This window comes from Symphalangus syndactylus, chromosome 1, assembly GCF_028878055.3.
Source record: "Symphalangus syndactylus isolate Jambi chromosome 1, NHGRI_mSymSyn1-v2.1_pri, whole genome shotgun sequence".
Lineage (NCBI taxonomy): Eukaryota > Metazoa > Chordata > Mammalia > Primates > Hylobatidae > Symphalangus > Symphalangus syndactylus.
In genome coordinates this window covers 51003850-51030219 of record NC_072423.2, presented here as the reverse complement: position 1 = coordinate 51030219, position 26370 = coordinate 51003850, and the positions used below count along the sequence as shown (strand labels likewise).

The window sequence follows — 26370 nt, the reverse complement described above, 5'->3', positions numbered from 1 at the left end:
CCATCAGTAAAGAAACTTGCTTAACTTAGATACCCAGTATTTCCTAATTTTCTTATTCATCTCATCTGTTTAGGAATCATTGATGTCTTGTGTTCCACCAATGTTCCTGTGTTCGTATGAGAAAAATTTAGAGCTACAGAAAATAATTTCCTACTTCTTTTCTTCCTTCATCAGCCTTAAATGATCTACCATTTTAACCTCTTTTGCTAGTATCTTCAACTTTCTTGCCTATTCTTCCATTGCATCTGCTATGATCCAGTTAAGTATCATACTTTCTCCTTCCTGTGCCCACACTGAATACATGCATTTAACCGAAATTAAGTTTATTCACATCAAATATCAATTATTTGGAGTAATTAATGCAATAAAACCAATTTAAATCTTATTACTTTGCCAGATTGTACAGGTGCAAATGAAGAATAAGATAAATCCTACCTTTTAAAGTAACTTATATCTTACCTTTTTAATCAAAGAGCTAGTTTATAATCACACAAGACATTTAAATAGTATAATACATTATATAATTACATGTCAAAAGAAATGAGAGCTGTTAAGAATACCACACGTAAAGAAATAATTGTTGACAACAGAAGTATAAACCTCATGTGGATAATCTATTTGCTAGGAGTTAATCCCTCTGTAAGAAAATTAACCTAAGTTAATATAAGGAGGAATATATACAAACATTTATCTTGCAAATGACTTGTGCTTGGTTTACTTATATGTTAATATTTGCCAGATTAAATATATTCTTCCAGAAGAGATACTTAACCTGAGATAAAATGAATTATTTTTTCATTTCCTCCTTTGTTTTTCTCTCTTGTTCAGTGAATGCCCAAGAAGGCTGTGTAGAATAATAAGTTTTTGTAGGATATGGCCTAATTTAAAAGGTGCAGGGTCCCACAACAAGTGACAGAGAAACTCACCTATACCAGTTCTCTCTTTCCTTTCCCTCATGCAGACCTCACCTAACACCCCAATCTGTGTACATCTGTGAGAGGAAACTTGTGTGAGCAGGTGTCTACCTCACTGCTCCACCTGAGGCTTAGTCTCTAGGCAGGGTCCTGGAGTGCCGCTCCAGAGTCTCTGCTCAGGGGTCTGATTCTCCTTTATCTTCCTGCCTTGGAAGCCTCAAATATCCGGGTTACCATTTCTGATATCTGGGAGACACGAGATCTTTGTTTTTGTGGTTATAATTTGCAGTCTTGCTTTCCAGGTTGAGAATCATCTAATGTATTTTTCTTTGGCTCCATTGTTTAAGTCATAGTTGTTAGACCCAGAAACCAGAGCAAGCTCTTTGTTTTTATGTAACTCTTTACATCTGCTTTTTTTCCTATTCATGAGACACATCCAAGGCACCATCATTTCTCACCTGGATATGGAAATAGACTAACTAATGTCCCCACATACTCTTACCCCCTCCCATCTGTTCACCATGGTGCCTCCAGAGTGAGCTTTTTTAAAGCATGCAAATCTGATCATTTTGCTTCTATGATTAAAACCCCTCCACTAAGGCCTGTATGACCTGGCCCCACCTGGCATCTCCAGTCACATCTCAAACCATTCCCATACTCCTTCACTCTGTCCAATTTTCTTCTTTCAGTTTGTTAAAGAGTATCATCCTTCTTCCTATCTCAGGGCCTTCATTTGCACTGATTCTGTTCCCTCTCCCTGGAACATTGTTCTCTAGGGAACATTTGTCTCCACCATCCCCCCAGCATTGTTAACATTGAATCATCCATCAGAGTTCAGCTCAGATGTGATGTATTTAGAGAGGCCTTTCTTGACCTCTCCAGACCTGTCACATCCCTCTGAAAACATCTCATAACACTCTACTCCTCTGCAGCTCTAACCAGGGTTTGAATTATTTATTTGTCTGTTTAATAGGTACCTTCCCCCAGTAGACAGTATACTTTGTCAGGTCTGTTTGCTCACCATTATCTCCTCAGTTCCCACAGTGCCTGTTGTATAACAACAGTCTAGAATTATATAATGAATGGGTGAAAGAATAATATACACTGGTACATTTAATCTTCACATTTACTTCTCTGTGCAAACTTCCTAATTGGGTTGTGTAGCATAGATAGTGTGCCCATGGCCTCTGAATACTTGATTTCAAGTTAACCTGCTGAGTAACTCTATTTATTAAAGAAGTATGAAGTAGGTGCTATAATTATTCCTGTTTTATTGATGAGGAAAATGAGGCTTAGCATGGTAGAGGAGTATCCAAACCCTGTATAAATCCAGAGCCTCACGTCTTAACTGCCGTGTACCTCACTTCTGATTGCTTCTGGTGCAACTTTACTGTTACAGGATCTGTAATAAAGTCAGAATTTGGACGAATCCCTAGTTTATGTCAGAAGTTATGTAATTTTCATCTCAGAAAGTTATCTTAAGACTTAGAATTTATGTAATGTTTCTAATCTGAGAAGACTATTATTTTTTCATTTTATACAAAAAGCAGAGGTTTATATTTAGTAGAGATTAGGAGTTAGATTTATTAGATTCTGAATTCCTTATTCTTCCCTACTACTCTTTAGAGTTTTGGCTAATATTTCTGAGACATTGCTGTGAATAGTGAAATTTTTCCCTGATGTTCACACTCTCTGACAACCTCACACTCTGAGAAATGCATAGGGATCCATTTATAGGCCAATAGTTATAAAGATGTCCTTATAAGATTCTCTCTTGTTTTTAGATGTAATAGTAGCTTCTAACTATAATCTCTTAACTCATGGCTTCATTTTTGTAAAATGAGACTTGGATAGTTCCTAATCCCCCACCCAGCCCTGAGTCCGTAATTCTGTATCGACTGAAGACACCTATATCCTAATGTTATTGTGTGAAAGCAACAAAGATGTCAAACAAAGATGCCAAGAAAATTTGTGGAAGAGCAGATTTTGTGAGTTACCAGACCACAGAATCATGCATTTTTTTAAAAAATTTGGTTCATAAACAAGACACTATAGCTTTCAAAGACACACGGGACTTGGGGATTAGATTGCTTTAGTTCTGAAGAAACATTTTAAACTAATATTTTTGGAAAAACTTGTTGGGAGACACATTGTTTATGACACATCCAGTCTTGATTGATCTAAGGTACTAGAATGTATCTTATACCCTACTGCATGAAATTCTGTCAAATTCTGGATACAAAGTATTTTAAATTTGTGCTTGATCAGGTGTTTCCACAGACCTGAATTGTTCTGTCTATAGAGTTCCCTTCTAGGATTCTCCTGTTGTAGATAAAAAGATGGGCTTTAAAGTCAGGCAGACCTGGGTTTGAATCTTGGATCCATCCCTTAAGCTGTATCACCTTAATCAAATTCATGTAATATGCTGAGCCTTAGATTTTCATTTCTAAAGTATGCATAATAACACTTCATAGGGTCGTTGTGAGCATTAAATGAGATAAAATATATAATGAGACTAGCATTACATATGTTAGCATTGTGCTAAACAGACACAAAATGTTAACAGTTACTACAAAATGTTGCTCTTCTCTGGGATTGGCACTACCCTTACCTTTTTACTCAGAATCAAGTTAGATTCTTCTGACCCTAAGACTTGGTTCATAAAATCACAGTGATATCTTTCAGATAACTTTCTAGCTCAAATATTAGAAAATATATTAGCAGAAATGGGAAAGATCAGTGTTTTGGTGTAGTGGGACACATAGGCCTTTCTCTTTTACAGCTTTTATATCCCTAATTATTTCATTATTGAGTCATTTTGTCTTGTTGAGTCAAATAGGCAAGAATCGTTTTACTCCCATTTGTCTTTTCCACCTCACTATATAGGAAGCCTTTTGGATCTCTACTTTTAGTATTTAATTAATAGATATGAGGATAATCTCTCTAGGGGTCCCAGTAGTTCCATCTCAAATATTTTCTTCCCTAGAGAGATTATCCTCATACTTATTGTATGGTGACTAGTTGGAAAGGCATTTGGCCATATTACCACCAATAGCTTCTCTAGCATAAATTCTGTAAACCAACCTGATCTGAAAAATATTTTCTCTTTGCTTTGAGGAAGTTGCACCTTTTCTGCTTTTTAAAGTCAGTTGTGAACTTTAGAGGTAAGGTTTGTCTTATCCTATATGCTTGCCTGTGACCTGAGGAGCATAACCTCTTATCTGAACTCTCCAGGATAGCTATTGATTTCATACACCCACATACTCTCCCTTTCCCCTTTTGCCCGCTTTTTCTCTTTTCTTCTTCAATTGCCCTTTCCTTTTTAAACTTTTTTTCTTACACCTGATTGTCAGTTTAAGGATCTCTATTTGGCCTTGCAGTTAACAGTCCAGCATTTCTTTTCCAAGTGTGACCTCACTTTCTGCCTCCTGATCAAAAAAAAAAAAAAGTATAGTCAAAGACCGTGGTAATCAGCAAGACAATTTGTTTCTGCTTTTCAGGAAATTTCACAGTTTTCTGAACTCTACAGCTGTTACATATTCTGTGTCTTCTCTCTGTTGAGGTCTGGGTTTAATGCTTTCTTTGTATTGCTGATCCTTAAGCATGATTAGAAAAAGAATTGAGTCTGACCGAGTTACTTAGCGAAACATAGGAGTATTCCTATCCTTGGTTAAGTCTAAGCCCAAAGGCACTCTCCTAATTCTGCATGTAATAAAATAGAGGCAGCTCTAGTCCATTCTCTTGGGGAGTATAAAGGCTTCCTTTAGCAAAATGGGTTTGTGAGTCAGGGAGCCTCGCTGAGAGTGTTCAGTGAGGGTATGTTGAATAAATTTTCCAAATCAAAATTACTTTAATCTGAATAGTGCCAGGCCACACTGGTTTTCATGTTTTGTTTTGTTCATTTTCCAGACTTTTTGAAAAGGCCTTTAGAGAGTTATGTGAAAAAACTGAAAGTACCAGTTCATGTAATTCGAATGGAACAACGTTCTGGATTGATCAGAGCTAGATTAAAAGGAGCTGCTGTGTCTAAAGGCCAAGTGATCACTTTCCTGGATGCCCATTGTGAGTGTACAGTGGGATGGCTGGAGCCTCTCTTGGCCAGGATCAAACATGACAGGTAATTTTCTGGTGTCTTACGTTTGTTTTTAGTACATTTGTCCTAAACTATATGGTGAGTTGCCACATTCTATATTTTTTAAATAAATATAAAAGTAATTTCCTCCCAAGTTTGCTTTAAAATATCCGTGAAGAGGACTCTAAAGAAAATATCCAGAAGACCACATTCTGAAGCATGGCAGGAATGTTTGCAAACTGTTGTGCTAATGAGGAGTGATTAGGAAGCATGTCGTTGGAATGTATACTATATGCTGTGTTCACCAAGCTGGAGCAGAACAGATAGTTGGTCAACTCAGGGAAGACAGCATAAAATCCTTCACTTGTCCTTGCTCTCTAAAGCTAATACTGGAACAGACAGATCCTCTCAGCTTATAGTGCAGCCAGAAGTAGAAGAGAATGGAGAGAAGCACATTGTGTCCTGAAATGCTTAATTTTATATGGAAAGCACCATAATCTTAGATAATACAGGAAGAACAATGGTGTAATGAACACCTATGGTTATAGTTTTTCATGTTACACATTTTTCAAAGAATTCCCTATTTCAGGCTTAGTTCTTGTGCATCAGGAGAGAACCTGACTTCAGTCTGCTAGACCTATGTTGGTTGAATTTCTGCTTGTCATTGTAATTTGAGGTAGAGACTGTCCATGTTAACATTTAAGTTTAGATTTTAGTGGAGTGAACTTTTACTAATCAAGTGGAACATGGTGGGAGCTAAAGCCACAGCATCTATTCTGTTTGATAGCAAATGCTGGATCTACGTTTTTTCCCTTTCAAAGATGAATAAATAGGAAAACAGCATTGGGCCAATCAATGGGAAAGTAGAGCAGCTTTAGAAAAAAGAACATTGCCCTGAAGAATCAAAAGAATAGGATATCTTTGTAAATTCTTTTCTTTAAATAATAGATTACTGTTTTAGGGAATATTTGCTTGCTTGAAGATAACACGTAACCTATAGAGAGAAAGCAAGGTGAGGTGATGACAGAAGTATGGAAGGGAGTCAGCTGAAATAGCAACCACAGTGACTTCCAGTTTGGGCTGTATGGTGGATTCGATATTCTGAATAACTTTTCCAACTGAAAAAGCTGGATAAAAGGCAAAACAAATTTTAAATTTTATCATTGAGTTGGCACAAAAGTAAGAAATTTGCAAATCTTGAAAAGAAGTGAGAGCAAATGTGCAGTCCAAACACTAAAGCCAGGTTTCGCTGGTAGGGCTTCTGCTGAACCTTGGGGTCACTAAGCTTCTGCCTTGAGAGATAAATAAGATGGAAGGATAGGAGACAAAACTTAGGTCCTGCCTCAGGTGAGAAGGTTAATAGCAAACACCTGTATAAAGCTGGGATCTTGAAATCTGTATCTTAGTATAAAGCAAGAATGAAAAATAAATCCCACATCAGAGAAAACTTGCCGTCTCAACCTTGGTATGTGGTGGCAGAGGGGAAACAAATCTCCCCTAAGAATTTGTAAACAATATAGAAAAAGAGGGAACAAACCAAACTCTTTTTATGAGGCTGGTATAACTGTGATATGAAAACCAGAAAAGTACTACAGGGAAAATTACAGTGCAAACCTGTTCATGAATGCTAGTACAAAAATCTCACAATACCAGCAAACTGAACCAGCAGTATACACACACACACGCGCGCGTGCGCATAAAAAACATCATGATATCGTGACTGCTTGGTTTAGCGTAATATTACAAAAGTAATTCATTTAATACATCCCATTAATGTATTTTTAAAACTGTGATTACAAACTTACTAAACACCTCTGATCACTCCCATAGATACTGAAAAAGGGTTCACTGAAATTTAACATGAATTTATTATTAGAAAATACTTAGCAAACTATTATACTGTGGAAGTTTACTAATCTAAGAAAGGACAGCTTAAAAAAAAAAAAAAAAGCCTTTGCAAGCAGAAATCATGTTAATGGAGAAATGTTGAAAGCAGTTTTTTAAAAGATGTGGAACAAGATGTTAATGTCCTCAATCACCAGTTAGTATTATTAGAAGTCTTTCTTAGATTTTGCAGTACTACAATAAATAAAGAACATTTATTTATTGGAAAAAGGAAAAGCATTGTTGTCAATTGTGTATGTGTTTGTGAAGAAAACGAATCTATACATAAAATAATAGAAACAATAAGAATTTAGCAGTGTTGCCAAACACGAGATTACTATAGAAAAGTTCAGGCTAGAGCAATGGCTCACGCCTGTAATCCCAGCTCTTAGGGAGACCGAGGCAGGCAGATCACCTGAACCCAGGAGTTTGAGACCAGCCTGGCCAACATGGCAAAACCCCATCTCTGCTAAAAATACAAAAAATTTGCCAGTCATGGTGGTGCATGCCTGTAGTCCCAACTACTTGGGAGGCTGAGGCGGGAGGATCACTTGAACTCAGGAAGTCAAGGCTGCAGTGAGCCAAGAGTGCACCACTGCCCTCTAGCCTGGGCAACAGGAGTGAGACTCCAACTCCAAAAAAAGAAAAGTTTATTTCACACCAACAAGGAATACTTAGAAAATATAATGTAAAAAGAAAAGATACCATTTGTAATAGCAATGGAAGTCATAGACTACATATAGGAATATGTTTATCAAAATATTTACTGAAATTCACAAAAAAATCTTGAGAGAGAGATGGATAGGAAAGTCAATATCATAAGAGTATCAATTCTACCCAAATTCATATATAAATTCAGTGCATTTCCAATTGAAATCTCCACAGAATTTTCTTTGAGAGACTGTACAGGCCAATTCTAGCATTGATATGGAACTGTAAAAAGAAAAAAAATTAGTTGGGATGCTTCTGAAGAAGAATCAGATCTAAGGGGGTTGCCCTACTAGGCATCAAGACTTATTTTAAAGCTGTGTTAATTACGGCAGTGGTATATTGGTGCAGGAATTCACAAATAGACTAGTGAAACAGGGTAGGATCTAGAAACCAGCTCATTTTTGTATGTAATCTTGATTTATGACAGAGTAGGCACAATTAGTTACAGCAGAAGAAAAAGGGACCATTACATAAGAGGTGGTGGAACAATTGGTTATCCACAGAAGAAATAAATGAAGTTGGATACTTACTGTATGTCATAGTTAAAATCAGTCCCTTGAGGATTAAAGCCTTAAATATAAAAAAATTTTTTTAATTAATTGAGTGTGGTGTTATGTGATCCCAGCTGTGGTCCCAGCTACTCAGGAAGCTGAGGCGGGAAGATCACTTGAGGAGGTCGAGGCTGCAGTGGCCCCTGATTGCACTACTGCATTCCGGCCTGGGTGACAGAGTGATACCCTGTCGCAAGGGAAAAAAAAAAGTAAAAACACTTACAATTGTTCTATAGTTGGCATTAAACAGGAATGTTTTGAAAGATTTCTTAACTTGCTTTTATGACATCAGGAGAACAGTGGTGTGTCCTATCATCGATGTGATCAGCGATGATACTTTTGAGTACATGGCAGGCTCTGATATGACCTATGGTGGGTTCAACTGGAAGCTCAATTTTCGCTGGTATCCTGTTCCCCAAAGAGAAATGGACAGAAGGAAAGGTGATCGGACTCTTCCTGTCAGGTAATTAATTTGTCAAACATTTTCCCTAAAGTGTTACTGGCAGAAGGTTGTGGAGCTTTGGGAATCATATCAAATGGATAAGTATATTTTGAGAAACATGAAGCATTCGTATGCCTTATGGTAGTTAAGAGCCGTCTTTCACATATTTGAGTATTTTAAAGAAGGATTTCTCCTCTAATAAAATTAGAAATTTTTGCTTATTCTATAAATCTAGTGCACATGAGAAATGATGACATGCATGTTTTTTCATTCCTTTATGAACATTTTGCAAATGTGTAAGTCAGATCTGTACTTTAATTCAGTTATTAAGGATAATAATACTTAATTGATTGTGTCAGTATGTGAAAATATTACCTAAAACTGGGTACTTGCATTAAAATGTACGATTTTAAATTCAGACTTGTACCATCTGGATGATAGTTATTGACTGGTAAAGTTAGAAAAGCTTGTATCAAACATAAAAATAGCTAGAATTGACACAAAGTATAAAAAAAAATTCATTAATCCATTTATTTTCTGATTTTTTTTCTCTACTTGGTCATATATAGATTTTTTTTTTCAGGATGGAATAAAAATCTTCATGCTCTTTTTAGAACATGAAATTGAGACCTTTGAGCTCTTCTGAGCCATCCTAGAATTTATCCCAATTGTATCGACCTGCTACTTCTGTATTAAGAGTTCCTTCAGAACCAGGCTTCAGCTTTTCTGTTTTTGGGCCTCTTGCACCTGCCTTCCCTTGAATTCAAGTCCAGTTCTGGCAACACTGAAGAGATTTTCCACTGACTGTGTGCTATTTTCCTTAGCCTGAGTTCTTAGTAGTGCAAGGGACTTTTCTTCTCTTTAGCTGTTAGTGCAATTCACTATCTAAATCAGGGGTTCCTAAACATTTCAAAAATGACAAACTTTTTTGGAAATCTGGTGAAAACTATGGGTCTTCTCTAATGGAGAAAAATGCACATGTACCTACAGAAGATTTAGCGCACAAAAAACTCAGGTCAAGAAAACCCTGTATTAAATGATAATTTTGAATTTGGGACTGTTTCTTTTAAATCCTTTTCTCATTCTTTTTTTCTTCTAAAATCAAAATAAGTCCAAACCTTTTTTGGAAACAACTATTTCCTCTGGAAAGGCAATGAGTACATTTTAGGGTTCATCTTAAAATATAAACTTCATGGTATCTTTGGTCCATGTAACTTAATTTTTTTTTTCTCCTGGTTGGAGTTTACTTTTTCTCCATACTTGTTCTTTATAAAAATCAAATGGGCTGATATTCATTTATTTAAATCTTCCTTCATTTCTTAATCATTTCTCTGCTTACTTTCACATGTTCCCATTCCCTTTGCATACCTGAGCCCTATTTTGATGAATTAGACTCCTCTTTTGCAGAAAATATGCCATACAGTCAGGAAGGAACATACTGATTTTATTCTATATTTTGTCTCCTCTCCTTAAAGATCTCTAGTGGGTATTGGGAAAAGGCCTCATTGTTTCCATCCAGTTTATCTTATGTGTTTATACTATTTGCCACTCTTTAGAACTTGGCATGGTAACTCTAACCTCAATCTACTTGGTTAATATAGTCAACTGCCTTGAAGTTGCTAGGATCCATGGAGTGGGTGCACAATCAGATGGAGAGGATTGTGAGGAATAGCCTTAATTTAAGGAGTTTGAGATCTAAACTCAGTTAGGACCTGAGGACCAAGTAAGATAGAAAGTACTATCTTTCTAAAGATAGAAAATACTCTTAGGACTGTGAGAGAGGGATGTCTGGGCAGAAGCATGACAAAGTCTAGCAGTCAGCATGACCATGGTCTGAAGATCATGTCTGAAGACCAAATAACACAGCATATAACACAGAAAGCCCCTGGGGCCTATGAAAGTTTATGAAGAGTGTGAGAAGAAGTACTTACTCAGTAGTTATAAATAGTTATGAAACAGCTTTTAAAAACAAAAACTGATAGTAAATTTTAAATTGCTAATGGTGTAGCGTTATTGAATTTCAGGACACCTACCATGGCAGGAGGCCTTTTTTCAATAGACAGAGATTACTTTCAGGAAATTGGAACATATGATGCTGGAATGGATATTTGGGGAGGAGAAAACCTAGAAATTTCCTTTAGGGTAAGTTCCCTTCAAAAAAATTAATCTTTTATTTAACCTCAAGTATAGATGTGCTTTGATTATTCATGTATCTCTACATAAAAAATAAAAATTGAATTTAATACAAGTTTATGTAACTTCAGAGCCTTCGGTCCATAAAAAGGACTCATATTAAGGGTTCATTATAAACTATTGAAGCAAATAATTTAGTTACCTTTGAAGTCCAGCTATAAAAGTTACACAAGATTCCCTAGTTGTTTTTAATTTTTATTATTTCCAAGGAAGTAATTTAAGCTCTAAAAACTAATATATAGTTTGAATATGCTACTTTGGTACTTTACTCTCAAAAACATAAATTTCACATTTTGTAATATGCTTTTTATTTTAGTGTGAAAATTTTTTTTATATAAAACCTAGTCACTGTACCAGCTTTATATTTTTCAATAAAAACACAAAAGAATTCTAAAATGACTCTAAATTAATTTAACCCAGTCTACATATAAAGTCTTTGCATTTCATGTTCACTAGAATCAACATATCATTTAAATGCATTGCATATTTTTGAAAATAACCAACTTTAGACACATAGCTTATTATAGTGGAAATCACACTGACGTGTACTGTATTCTGAACCAGCGAGCTCACTTTCTTCCCAGTGAATCACTTTGCCTTCTTATCAAAGAGAGGGTTGGACTCTAGATCATTTTGGAGATCCTATCCAGCTTTAACACTTAAAATCCTGGGAAAACTTGAAGGTAGGAACACTGAATATTTAACAAAATCAGAACTTTCCAAAATGTTATTTTAATTATAAAGAGTTAACGAGATTTTTAACTTGGTGGGGGGAATGTATTTTGAAAGAAACAGAAGGATTTCATTAAATTAAGGATGTAAGCCCATACTTATCTTTCTTTTGCCACTTTTTTTGTTTTTATTGTTCTAACAAAGACAACAAAACATGCTTTTACTGTCTCACTGAAGAACTTACAATGGATCTAGTTTAGATTCCTAGGTTCTGTTTCATGTACAAGCCGTGACACAGCTGGCTGGCTACTCCATGGTCAGGTTTTGTTTGGTTGTTGTTTTTAACCATGAACCACATTAGTAAATACATTATATGCTCTGCACACACAAAACATAAAATTTAAACATTTTATGAAACAGTATGTCCTTGTTAACAAGTACAGCTTGCAATTCATCAATTTGAATTTATGATTCTTTTAGCAATAATGGCCTGCAGTTAGAAAAATACTGCTCTAGATCTCATATCTTTTCTGTATTTAGCCTTTAACCTATGTTTTCTTTATTTTAATCTTCAACTTTTGGTTTGATCAGAACCCAAATTAGAGAAACGTTTCTCTTGAGGAAGCACTGACTTTGTAACCTAACCGTACAGCTGGAGCCCACCATGTGCCGCTGATTTTGCGAAATTCCAACTGTGGAACCCAATAGATGTCAATACTTTTTTAAAAACTATCAATGTCCTATATGGTCTTTGCTGTTATTTTCAGATTTGGTAGTATGGAGGTACTTTGGAAGCTTTTTACCAGTAACTACAGTATGTTCCATTTAAGTTTAAACAAAAGCCAAACCCCTATTTAATTGAAAAGAAAAATACTATGGGAAAACTAAGGTGAACATTTCCTTATTACTCAGCTACATGTTACATGGTCATCTCTGCTGTTTTCAGATTTGGCAGTGTGGAGGAACTTTGGAAATTGTTACATGCTCACATGTTGGACATGTGTTTCGGAAAGCTACACCTTACACGTTTCCAGGAGGCACAGGGCAGATTATCAATAAAAATAACAGACGACTTGCAGAAGTGTGGATGGATGAATTCAAGAATTTCTTCTATATAATTTCTCCAGGTTAGCATTGTTTTACATTAGAAATACAAGACTATACCTTTCTTGACCCTGATCCTGGAGGAGAAGTAAGAAGGGTAGAAGTGAAGCTTTGAGCAGAGGTGAACACCTACCTCATAAGGTCATTGTAAGGAATGAATGAAATCACACACAGTATAGAAAGTGCTTGGCAGAATGCCTAGAATAATATATAATTAACAGTAATAAATTATCCAGGTCAGTGTTGCTAGTCCAGGTGTTACAGATGTTCTATTTTTCTAAAAACCTAACTGCAACATTTAGTATTTATTCCTGTGAAGTTTCATCTTGTTGAATTTTCAGCCATTTTTCTAGCTTATATGAGTTTTTCTTGATTCTTGGAGGTTTCATTCAGCATAACAAAACCACTGTTTTTGCAGTGGGTCATGAACATTCTCTATAAGCAGGCCCTCGATGCTGTTGTAGGAGGCTTTCGTCAAGTATCACAAGGCCGTTGAGAGCCCAAAACATGCCACAGGGCCTTCTTTCCGGGAACTTTGCTATTCAGAGTTTTGTAGGAACAGTTGTTCCATCAGCTATAAGTCAGCCTGACATTGTTACTAGTCCATCCTTATTTTTTAGTTACTGCAAGACTGTCAAGTGGCAGGGTGCACAATTCAGTGAGTTGCATGAGAGAAGCTTGACTGCAAACAATTGCTCTGTTTAATATTTGAGCAAAATAGACCTTGATTTTTTTGTTTGTGCCTTAACGTATATTGAAGTTTAATGATCCCATAACACTTATATTTCATTCTCACATAAATGTAATTTTTCTCTGAAAAATTAAAACACATTTTAATGTCTTTTCCTTGCTTTATACTTTTGGTAGATTCATGGTGTCTCGCTTGTATAGTCACATATCACCCAGCTGATACCACTGTTCTCATTCATCTGGTTTATTAGATTCAATATATAAACATGTGTTACCTAAAACAACACTAATAATTGAGTCAATTATTTCTTTCAACAGGTGTTACAAAGGTAGATTATGGAGATATATCATCAAGAGTTGGTCTAAGACACAAACTACAATGCAAACCTTTTTCTTGGTACCTAGAGAATATATATCCTGATTCTCAAATTCCACGTCACTATTTTTCATTGGGAGAGGTAAGAAATATGTATATATTCTGTGTGGTTATTATGTTCTTACTTTTTTATAAAACAAAAATAGAAGTTAAACTTCCAATAAGGAAAGTACCTTCATATTAACGTTTAACGTCTCTTGCTTTCTTCCTCCTTCTTACCCTGTAAGTCTAAACAATATTCTTTTTTTCCCATTCCTCCTCCCTAAAAGTTGATTTCCACTGAGTTGATGCACCTGGAGATAAGCTGTGTACTGTGGAGTCTGTTTTTCCCTATTCTGTCTATAGTGATGTGTTTCCTAAACAGACTGCACCATCTGCAATTGTGGATCTGTAAAATCTGTATATATATTTTTTAAAAAAAGACTTATTTGCAGGTCTTTGTGAACTTGTAATTACAAGATGGCTTTTATAAAAAAATATGAAACCAAGTAGGGAAAGAAATCCAACCTTTTTGTGATAGAAATCAATAGAAGAACAAGATTTCCTTTTATAAGTCACAGCAGCAAATGATGATATGTGTAGACAGGCCACAACCAGGCCTATCCCAGGATTAAATCTCAGGAAAAGTGGCCTCCCACACTGAAGAAGGTTGTCACTTCTTCAGTCCTTCCATTCATTCAACAAATATTTGAGTAGCTAGTATATGACAAGAACTATTTTAAGTACTAGGAATACAGCAATAAGTAAAGCAGAGATCCTGCTCTTGTTGATCTTACAGTCCATGAGTAAGACAGATTATGAAAGGCACACAGTATGTCACATGGTGATAAAGGCAGAAGGGATAGAGAATGACTGACGACTGAGCGTGGGTAGTAGTACTGTTTTATGTAAGGAAGTTGAAAGAGTCCTGTGAAGGTGATTTTGAGCAGAGATCTGAAGAAAGTGAATGGGCAGGTCATATGAATTTTTAGGGAAAGAGTATTCTGGGCACAGGGAAGAACAAGTATAAAGGTTTCTAAGATGACAGTGTACTTAGTGCATTCCAGAAAAAGCAGGGAGACCAGTTGTCTGGAATAGAGTGAACAAGGTGGAGAGTAGTAGAAGATAAGGTCAAAGACATAGTGAGGGTCAAATCATATAAAGCTTTTAGGTTATAGTGAGAACTTTGCATTTTGCATTTTATTCTGAATCAAATGGAAGCTATTGAGAAATACCAGCAAACTTCCACTAGAAAAGGATCACATTGTATGCTATGTGGAGAAAAACTATATGGAAACAGGAGTAGAGCTGGTGTATTGTTGAAAGGAAGAGAGTAAAGGATTATGTCAGGTTTCTATCAAGCTTGAGAAACTGACTGTAGAGTTGCCATTACTGAGATGGGAAAACCTACAGGAAGAGCAGATGCTCAAGGGAATCAACAGTGTAGTTTGGGACACACTAAATTTGAGATCCAAGTGAAGATATGAATAGGTCTTTACATTTAAGAATATCTGGAGGAGAGGTTGTGATACAGATGTAAACTTAGGTTGTCAGCATATAGGATGGTTTTTAAAGCCACAAAACTGTATGAGGTCACCTGAGGAGGAGAAAATGTTAAGTATGAGAGAGAAGACCGAGGACAATGCCAGAGGGAACGCCACAGTTTAGAAATCATGGAGATGAGAAGGAATCAGCAAAAAAGATTGAGAAGGAGTAGGCAGTGAAATAGGAGAACCTAGAGAGTGGTGTCTCCAAGACTAAGGGAAAGACGTGTTTCAGGAAAGAGGAAGTGATCAGTTGTATCGAATACTGCAGAGAAGTTGAGGAAGATGAGTACTTAGAATTGGTTATTGCATTTGGCGAGGGACATGTTATCAGTAGCCTGTCTCAGTGTTGAGAGAGTTTCCCATGGAAGTTGTTAAAAACCCTGTTTTGAAGAGAGAAGGGAAGAAGCAACATAGATGAATGTGTACAAGTCTTGCAAGGAATTTTCTTGTGAAAGAAGATAAATGGGTGGTAGCTGGAGGAAAATATGGGCTTAAAGGGGATTTTATTTCTTTATTAAGATAAAACTGTGCTGATATGAGCAACCCAAAAGAGAAAATTTAAAGATGCAAAAGAAAGAGCCAATGTAACACCCATTAGAATGGCCACTATCAAAAAAACAGAGAATGACACATGTTGGCAAGAATACTGAAAAATTGGAACCCTTGTGCATTGTTGGTGTGAATGTAAAATGGTACAACTGCTATTTAAAAACAGTATGGAGGTTTCTCAAAAAAATGCTGAAAAAAGAGAACTACGATATTATCCAGCAATTCCACCTCAGGGTGTGTATCCAAAGGAAATGAACGCAGGGTCTGAAGAGTTATTTTTACTTATATGTTTATAACAGCACTATTCACAATAGCCAAGAAGTGGAAGCACCCCACATGTCCGTTCACTCTGGTCCAGCTAGCAATGCCTAGGCATTGTCCAAAATTGGGTCAGTTCAAAGGAAAAAACCCATCCTTCTTGGTTCTAAAGACAAGCTACAGAGTGACTGCTATAAATCTTGAGACAACATATAATGGAATATTATTCAGTCTTAAACAGGAAGGAAATTCTGATACATGCTACAACATGGATGAACCTTGAGGACATTATGTTAAGCATAATAAGACAGTCACCAAAAGAGAAATACTGTATGATTCCCCTTATATATAAGGCAGCTAGAATAGTCAAACTCATAGAAACAGAAAGTAGAATGGTGGTTACCAGGGCTGAAGGAAGGGCGTAAAAAAGAGTTACTTCATGGGTATAGAGTTGCACATTTGCAAGATGAAAAAGTTCTGGAGATTTGTTTCACAACAGCATGAATATACTTAACGCTACCAAACTGTACACTTGAAAACAATTTAGATGGTAAATTTTATGTTATGTGTTTCTATACCAGAATAAAAAGAAAGAAGGGGTCTGTTGTTATAGGAGTCATGTATTTGGGTGGATAGGAGGTGAAATATGTACACAAGTAGAGGGTGTTGGTTGGGGGTGGGAAGAAGAGAGGTCATCTCTTGTCATAGGAAGGAAGGTAGGGGAATGGGAACAAGTGCAGGGCAGCTGTAGGTTTGGAGGTGGAAACTGGCAGTTTGTGGTGGAAGTGTGAAGACCTTCTCTTCTGGTGGCTTGTTTCCTCGGTTGAACACAAGATTATGGGCTGAGAGTGAAGAAGGTGTTGGTGAGGGGGAATTGGGGAAAGAGAAAAGGATGTAAAATAGAAATGTAAGATAAGGGAAAGCAAGTAGATCACCGAAGGAAGCTAGATGGTGGAGAGCTGGTGAAGCCATCTGGCCTGGTGTTTTCTCCAGTGCCAGGGCAGGCACAGACTTCCACATTTATCCTAACAATTACTAAGGCTACTTCAGGGTTGACTTGAGCTCCCTGCCTCTGAACTTTGTTGTGATTTAAGGAATTTGTTTTCAAACAAGTGAGGGCTACTTTGAGTTTCTTGAGCCTTTCGTTCTCACTAATGCCTCATTAATGGGAATGTGTTTTCCTTTGCTGTGACCTCGTACTGGTCAAAGAAGGCCCAGGGTGAGTGGTGCGCTAGGGAAAGATTTCTAGCAGTCACTCTGCAGCTTGTCTTTAGAACCAAAAATGAGGATTTTTTTGTTTTTTGTTTTTTTGAGCTGACCCAATTTTGGACAACGCCTAGGCATTGTTAGCTGGGCCGGAGTTTGGGCGTGTGACAAAGAAACACTTGTCTGCTCCATGGTAGATGACTGCCAAGGCAAGCTTGTGTCTTACCTGCCTCTTGCCAGCTGGCTTCTGGGCAAGTCATAGCATTTACCCTCTGTGGCCTGCTTGTTATCACCTTATTAACTTAGCAGCTGGTCTTAAGCCTTGTACGCCCTTAATACCAGGCCACATCCTACAGGTTAAAGGTGTCATTTCTAGATTGGAGGTCATTCTTAAGAGTACCCACCATAGTTCAGCCAGGGATCTTATGCTTCTGATCACAGCTTCACCCATGTGAGCCTTCCTTTGCTAGCAACAGTAATTTAGCCTTTCATAGATCTCTTGTCATGCTTCAAGGGTCCAGGGAAACCTGAAATCATAGGATTTTTGAGCAGAAAGGGAAATCAGAAAATGTAAATATGACTATGGTAATAGATATAATTTAGAGCATCTGGCTTCAGCTAACGCCGACTTTCATAGTTCCTGTAGGACCTGAATAAATGTGTTTCATTGTGGTATCTGACAGTTGTTAACCCAGGAGCTGAGTATTCTAAACAACAAAAAGTAAACAATCTAGACCTTTACTGGTTTAGTCAGTTTTAGGGGCTGACCAATTGCTTTTCCAGGTAGATCTAATAATCCTAACATTTACTGAGCATGTACCTTATGTCAAGCACAAATCTGAATGCTTTATGAATATTAAAGCACAACACTATAGGATTGTGCTATTATTCCCACTTCACAGATAAGTAAATTGAGAAACAAATAAATGGTTTAAAAAACACGGCTAAACTCATAACCATCTGGTTTGAGAGCCTGTGCTGTTGACCCCTAATGTCCGTATTCTTTCTCAAATCTAACCAATATTTCCCTTGCGGCAGAGAGTAGAAAAGTGAATCCAGATTCACTAATACTAGATTATAAAAATGCTTTAACAAAGCTCTTACATCGTCCACCCTAATGGAGATAATGATTCTGGAGGAGACTAATAGTAGAAACAAAGAAACTTAAGCTCTAACCTCTTGCGTGGTTTCCTAAGAATGGGTGCATTCACAATTATTTTCAATTCCTAATGTCAAAAATAGTATTTTTAAAGTGGCAGTCAGGTACAGCTAAATTGCTGCTTCCAAAGGGGGGTTGAAGAGTCGCTGGGTCTGTGGATAAAGGAAAGAAAACCAAGTTACTGTGTGCCTACTATGTGTCTGTCCCTGCTAGAGCCTCTGTATGTATTATCTCATTTAGAGCACTTAACAAACCTGAGAGAGAGATTTATCCCTGCTTTACCAATGAGAAAGGGTTCTTATAGCAGTGTTTTTAATTCTGTGTTGTAAATAATATTGATGTCTGATGTCCCCAAGGTGCTCAATTAGAAAGGCGAGGTACTGGGGAGAAGAAGGTAGATTTTCAGGTCAAATATGTTTGGGCAATACTATTTTACATCTTACATCCATCTGTACCACCATTTCCCGGTCCTACCAACAGTCATGGTATATTAAAAGGCTTTGAGAAGTCCTTCAACAAAGAAACCTATTTAAATTTATTTAACTAGTATTTCCCAAACATATCTGATCGTAAAACACCTTTTTTAGTGGGGCACCTTGCAAGATTCAGATTGTGGTTTTTGGAATCAGTCTTAGAGTAAATAACCTGCCCAAAGTCTCATGGCTAGTCAGGAATGAAGCCCCATCTGCATGTCCCCAAAACCTAAACTCTCACCCCTACAGACACTTTGAAAGTGTGGATATTCACACACTGTAAGTCAGACACTGCTATGATTCAAGTAGAAAAGTTTGTTTCTAACAGCTCCTCACCCTTTATGATACTCTCAGTTTGTACATCGTTTCTAGATTGTTTTGGCTTGACTCAGTGGCGTGCCTGGCCACGTAAGGAAAGATGTGTTAATCAGCCATAAACAATTCCTATGAAGAGGACCATTAACCCACTGATCTTTCCCCTTGAAATAACTTAGATCTCCTAGGATTTACACTGTTTCAGAAAGTACAAACCAAACTTGGGCACTTTCCACATGACTTTCATAGGGTGGCCAAGGGTGTGAGAACTTGTGTTTATTAGCATGTTGTACAACTTTTTCCATCATTGACAAGTAGCTCCTCACAAATGGTGAGATTTTCTCCAAAGTGTCAGCATCTAGATCTGCACATCCGACGTGTTGGCTACACTGAATTTAATTAAAATTAGGCCACGCCTGGTGGCTCACGCCTGTAATGCCAGCACTTTGGGAAGCTGAGGTGGGTGGATCACTTGAGATCAGGAGTTCGAGACCAGCCTGGCCAACATGCTGAAACCCCGTCTCTACTAAAAATACGAAAAATTAGCTGGGCATGGTGGCCCGCATCTGTCATCCCAGCTACTCGGGAGGCTGAGGCACGAGAATTGCTTGAACCTTGGGGGTAGAGGTTGCAGTGAGCCAAGATCGTGCCACTGCATTCCAGCCTGGGTGACAGGGCAAGAGAGTCTCAAAAAATAAAATAAATGAAAATAAATTTAATTAAAAGTAAATAGAATTTAAAGCCTGGTTTTTCAGTCACAATAGCCACATTTGAAGTGCTCAATAGCCACACATGACTAGTGGCTGCTACCATATTAGCACAAATATAGACATTTCCATCATCTCAGAAAGTTCTACTGGATGGTGCTGGAGAGATTAACAACTGCTGTTTTAAAATAGCCAACATGGCCAGGCACCGGTGGCTCATGCCTATAATCCCAGCACTTTGGGAGGCCGAGGTGGGTGGATCATGATGTCAGAATTTCAAGACCAGCCTGGCCAAGATGGTGAAATCCCGTCTCTACTTAAAAAAAAAAAAAAAAAAAAAAAAAACAAAAAATTAGCCGGGCATGGTGGCAGGCGCCTGTAATCCCAGCTACTCGGGAGGCTGAGGCAGAGAATTGCTTGAACCCGGGAGGCAGAGGTTGCAGTGAGCCGATGTCACACCATTGCACTGCAGCCTGAGCAACAGAGTGAGACTCTGTCTCAAAAATAAAATAAAATAAGCCAAACACAGGAGGTTACCCATCTGTCTTTATCATGTACTGCTACCCTGTCATTTCACTCATTTCTCCTTCCCAGGTCCTAAGTTGAAGTGGCTGTATTTGTCATGTCAAATCTATTGTTTTCAAATCTTATAACTAATGTATGCCCCCTCTAATTCTCTCTACTCTGAAATAATTTGGAATTATCATAATTCATAGGGATGTACCATATCAAATTCCCAAGCCACCCTGTCAGTAGATACCTTCCTACTTGGTTAAGGAGAATATCAGGACCATATTGATATTCAGGAGTATCTACTTCAACCAAGAAAAGCTCCTTTTTTTTTTTTTTTTTTTTTTTTGAGACGGAGTCTCGCTGTTGCCCAGGCTGGAGTGCAGTGGCGCGATTTCGGCTCACTGCAGGCTCCGCCCCCCAGGGTTCACGCCATTCTCCTGCCTCAGCCTCCCGAGTAGCTGGGACTACAGGCGCCCGCCACCTCGCCCGGCTAATTTTTTGTATTTTTAGTAGAGACGGGGTTTCACCATGTTAGCCAGGATGGTCTCGATCTCCTGACCTCGTGATCCGCCTGCCTCAGCCTCCCAAAGTGCTGGGATTACAGGCGTGAGCCACCGCGCCTGGCCAAAAAGCTCCCTTCTTTTCCCATATCAAATCTGCCTTTTATTTAAGGGTTCCTGATAATTTAGAATCTCAGTTGCTGTTAGATGTCCTAATGACTACTGAATATGTTACCAAACAAGGCTCACCTCTTGCTTTTCTCTTTCCAAGATAGTCAAGAGGTGACTTGAAAAGAGTGAACTAAAAGGAATTGGTAGTGTAATGAGACCACTGAGCAGTTAGCTGTAGACTGTGTGTACACCAAGAAATGAGATAAAATCCTCTGAAGAGTGGGAGACTCCAGAAAGAATCTAGCCCATTCGTTCCTTAGATTGAACTTCAAAATACCACTTATCAGAAGGTTCTCACTATTTTTAGAAGTCCAACAAATAAGACATTTGCGTAGAACATCCTTAAAAGCTAGTCCTCAATTCTTGAATGTATTTTCTCTTCCTTCTGTATTTTCCAAATTCTGCTGTTTTAAAATTCTTTTTTCAAATGTCAGATTTTGAATAACCAACCCAAATACCTGTTTTCTTCCCAGTATAAACTTGAAACAAGTATGTGTTGTCACCCTTTCTGCCCTCCACATCTCATTAGAAAGCTGGTAATTGGTTATATAGTCCTAAAACTATATGGAATTACAATTTTGAACATTTGATTCAGCATCCCTAGAAAATGTTTGTTCCTCACTTTCTCCTTCTCCAAAGGCTCTTCAAACTTAACTCCCAGCAAACAAACCTATTAGGTGGTCCTCTCCCTCCTAGAATCCTAGTGGACAAAACTTAACCCATAGTCGTCCTAATTTTCCATGTCCTTGAGAAAAGCATCTTACACACCCCATAGATGAGGTAGTCCACATGTATCACTACACAGAAAAGAAGAATATTCTCTGAAAACTCTATATTCTCTAGCCAGGTGATATATAGAGGGTCCCACCTGGAGAGCAGATGTCCCTTCCCTTCAGCTACAAAGAAGCCACATATTTGTTGAGCCAATCCTCTGTCCTCTAATATGAAATTCACTTAGGAACTCAAAACATCATAGCTGTGCTCTTTCAGAAGTGTAATCTCCAGTTTCTCCCCTTTACATTGGAGGAGTGCCTCCAGGCCCCACCAGGAGCCTGAATCTGGGTCTCTGACCACGCCACCCACCTCACCTGGGCCTCACTGACCACATGTTGTTGATGCAGTTTAGTTGCTCCTCACTCTAACAGCTAATGGGAAGCAGTGGTTTCCAGTCCTTGGAGAAACTCCACTTTCAACATCTAATGGTTAATAGTAACCCCAAGGGATAGAGGCCCAGATCTTGCATGTCAGGAATTAGTTGTAAGGATGGTATAAGCTGTTATGTACAAATCTCTTAAAAAATAGAGGCAGGGTCTCATCATGTTGGCCAGGCAGGTCCCAAACTCTGGAGCTCAAGGGATCCTCCTGCCTTGGCCTCCCAAAATGCTAGGATTCGACATGCATGAGCCACCACGCCCTGCCAAGAATTGCATTTTTTAATTTGTTTTGAGTTTTGGTAAAAGATAGGCAATTATTTAAGCAAATGGCCATTCCATATGAGAGCGAGAGAAGCTGAAGGTAACATTGGTGTTAATTGAATAATTCCTGTGGCATTTATCATCTTTCTTTAGCAACCTTTACATCTGCATTTGGGGGAAGAAATAGAGGAAAACAGGATTGGAGAGTTTATAATTTTTATCAAAAGTATAAGGAAATATTTTATGTGAATATATGAGATAAAGACTCATCTTTATCACAATATGAACTATTTTTTTTTTAAGAGACAGGGCCTTGCCCTGTCACTGAAGTTGAAGTGCAGTGGCACAATTATAGCTCACTGCAGCCTTGAACTCTTGGGCTCAAGTGATCCTCCCACCTCAGCCTCCCGAATAACTGGGACTACAGGCGTGAGCCACCATGCCTAAGATTTTTATTTTTATTTTTTGTAGGGACAGGGTCTTGCTATGTTGCCCAGGCTGGTCTCGAACTCCTAGGCTCAGGCGATCCTACTGTCTTGGCCTCTTAAAGTGCTCGGGTTATAGATGTGGGTCACTGTGATTGGCCCAATCTGAACTAAATTCTTTTTCAAGGGAGATAGCCATCATCATCTGGTATTAACTGATCACCTACCAGGATGAAGGAAGATGTGCCTTATGCAAATCGATATTTAACCATAAAATCTTTTGTACAACCTATTTATGAGGTAATAGGTTTCACAATTAAAATAATGGATAAAAAATGATGATGTAAATTATGTGGTAAAAGAACTCTTGGAAACTGATATGATGTATTGGACCCTGAGAAAAAAACATTTTGAAGTTTCTAGCTTGAATAATTGGACAAGTTGTGGGAATATTAATAAAAATAGGGATATCAGGAAAACGGGAAATTTTTGGAGGAATGGTAATGAGGTTTGTTTCAGGTAGCAATTCTCAAGAGGGGATGGGGTGGGGACATATTAAAATGTGAAGATGATTAAGTGTTCATATTAGAAAATTGAAAAATTCTGTTTTGAATGAACCGAGTTTGAGATTTTGGTGAAATAGCAAGATGGATGTGACTAGTGGTAAAGTGACAGTGCAGATTATTACTGTCTCTGAGCCTGCTCGTGCTGGACTCTGAATTAGGTGCCTGGATACGTTGTCTTACATAGCATCAGCATAGAACTGACATTAGCATAGAACTGACATTACCCCCCAGTTCCTGATCTCAAAAGGTTTAGGTAACTTGTATTTAAACCTGAGTCTGTTACGTCAGAACCCTAGTTTTTATTCCTGGCTGCTTGGGAATATTGGAATAATATGTCACCCTTTATGCAGACTGTGTATTTGTTTATAGAAGTAACTGGCTTTTTTGTGGTTTTAAGTTTACCCCCACTTTATCACACAAAATTAGTTACCTTTTTAAAAAAGTCTACATGACATGACAGATGTAGTTTCTCTTCTGGCTTAACCTGCTGACAGTACCATACATGGGAATAGATTTAAGACTTTCAAATGTCTGTTAATTTACCATATGCTTTTAAAACTGCAACAGTTTAGAGGAAACAGAATATCAAGGGGCATTACCTAAAATATTCCTCCTAATTCTGATGACTGACTTAAATTCCTTTTATGTAATCCACAAATGTCTAGTGAAAGAGTAGAGTTTGTACCACACTGTGCTTAAGCTTCCAGGTAAGACAAGTTCCAAGCTCTTTGACTAGAGTCATCTTAGTCTCTCCTAAGTCATCAGAGTAGTTACCAGAATTAATGTTCTTGTCTTGATTGATAATAGTGTCCTCAGGGAGTTAATTTTTTAAATCATTAACCAAAGTAGAGTTTGTTGAACTCAATACAAATTTGAAAGGAATAACTTGAAAAAAATGAAAAAAGAAATTGTAAGGATCTTCCTCCATAAACACAGAAATTACATAAACAGTTTGTAAGACCTTTCTAGACCAATGAATTTTAGTTACCTAGACAGTGATAGGCCAATAGGCCATTTCAGAGTAGTGCCAGGGAAAGTTTAGGTTGGTTTTTAGTGTATCTGTGTGTGTGTTTGTCTGTCTAATTAACTTCTCCAACTCCTGATATTTTCATTATTTATTGTCCCATAGATACGAAATGTGGAAACAAATCAGTGTCTAGATAACATGGCTAGAAAAGAGAATGAAAAAGTTGGAATTTTTAATTGCCATGGTATGGGGGGTAATCAGGTGAGTATCTTAGAAAACTCTTAAAAGGGATAATTTTCAGATTTGTTTTTACTTTGCCTTTTTTATACCATGACATCATTCAGGAAATGTTTTCCTTCCTTTAAAGAGAAAATAATAAAGACTTTTAGGTGAAGGAAGCTTTCAATCCAGTGATTTTTTTTTTTTTAATGAAACGTTTGTGAAAGGCCCATTGTGAGAACTGTATTTACATTGCTGAGCACAAAATTTATTTTGCCATTTTTATTCAAACAGATGACAACCCTTGACAATACATTCAGTGTATACAGAGAGCTCAAGGTCATTTTTGCTTTACCTTGTAAGCAAGAAAATGAGTAACATAACATCAGTGTAAATTAGTGGTAGCTTTTCTGAGTCACTTTATTCTTCATTACTTTAATAAAGTACATAAATCATGTACCTTGAAATACTTGTATTTTCCCTGACAGCTAATTGGGCATTTAAAATGCTGGCTGATTTATTTTTTCTGTTTATGTGTGTGCATTTTTTTATTTCCAGGTTTTCTCTTATACTGCCAACAAAGAAATTAGAACAGATGACCTTTGCTTGGATGTTTCCAAACTTAATGGCCCAGTTACAATGCTCAAATGCCACCACCTAAAAGGCAACCAACTCTGGGAGTATGACCCAGTGGTAAGTTATGCAGTTGCCTATAGTAATAGAATGATGTGTGTCACTGGGTATATTTATATACTTTATATCTAAAGGAATGAATTCTCGTGGACCTTGAATATGGATCAAACTTGTCTTATACACTAAATATTGACAGGTGGGAAAAATAAGTAAAATAAACGTGTTTTAATCTCCCTAATAATTAAATTTTAGTCTTATAAAATCACAGTTGCCTCCAATCCCTGGGTCCTTGTTTACTGAGCAGCCACCGTTCCTTCTGTATGTCTTCAAGTTCTATAGTGTAGTTTGGGAGAAATGAGGCAGAAAGTAGGCTTTTAAAATTACTTAATTAAACACTTAAGTGAAATATAAGTTTTAATAAAGTTTTCTGGCTTGTGATGATTTCTCAGTGACATATATAACAGAACCTTTCATATTTATCTTTCCTTTTGTCTGGAACCTTTCTCTCCACCACCATCAAATGGGCCCACATGAAGTACTTAAAAGGTATTAGTTAAATTAAAGCATCTGTGGTAAACCTCTTTCCACCTATTTGCCTAATTTTTCAACTTGTGCTTTTGCCAGGTTCTGGGACCAGCACCAACATCTTCAATATCTCCTTCTCTGGTTCTTTTTAATTTGGCTTAACTTCTCGAAGGCATTTAGTGCCACTAAAGAGATTTTTTTTTTTTTTTTTTTTTGAGGCAGTGTCTTGCTCTGTCACCCAGGCTAGAGTGCAGTGGTACAGTCACAGCTCACACAAACTCCACCTCCCAGGCTCAAGCTATCCTCCCACCCCAGCCTCTAGAGGAGCTGGGACCACAGGCACATGCCATCATGCCCGGCTAATTTTTGTAATTTTGTGGAGACGGAGTTTCACCATGTTGTCCAGGCTGTCTTGAGCTCTTAGACTCAAGCGATCCACCTGCCTCAGCTTCTGAAAGTGCTGGGATTACAGGCATGAGCCATCATGCCTGGCCTGATATTTTCTATTTTTATTTATTATTTATTTATTTTTTTGAGGTGGAGTCTCGCTCTTATCGCCCAGGCTGGAGTGCAGTGGTGCGATCTCGGCTCATGCAACCTCCGCCTCCCTGGTTCAAGCTATTCTCCTGCCTCA

General features: G+C 37.7%; 1 protein-coding gene across 6 annotated transcripts in view; it reads left to right on the top strand.

Moving 5' to 3' along the window:
* GALNT1 (polypeptide N-acetylgalactosaminyltransferase 1) overlaps nt 1–26370 on the top strand; it is a 139831-nt gene that overhangs the window by 100478 nt on the left and 12983 nt on the right. For all 6 annotated transcript variants that reach the window (XM_055234393.2, XM_063640204.1, XM_063640206.1 and 3 more), the window contains 7 exons: nt 4824–5031; nt 8425–8595; nt 10599–10716; nt 12386–12566; nt 13552–13691; nt 24522–24620; nt 25137–25271. In XM_055234393.2, the coding sequence (XP_055090368.1) occupies nt 4824–5031; nt 8425–8595; nt 10599–10716; nt 12386–12566; nt 13552–13691; nt 24522–24620; nt 25137–25271 (1052 nt within the window). The remainder of the gene's footprint in view (nt 1–4823; nt 5032–8424; nt 8596–10598; nt 10717–12385; nt 12567–13551; nt 13692–24521; nt 24621–25136; nt 25272–26370) is intronic.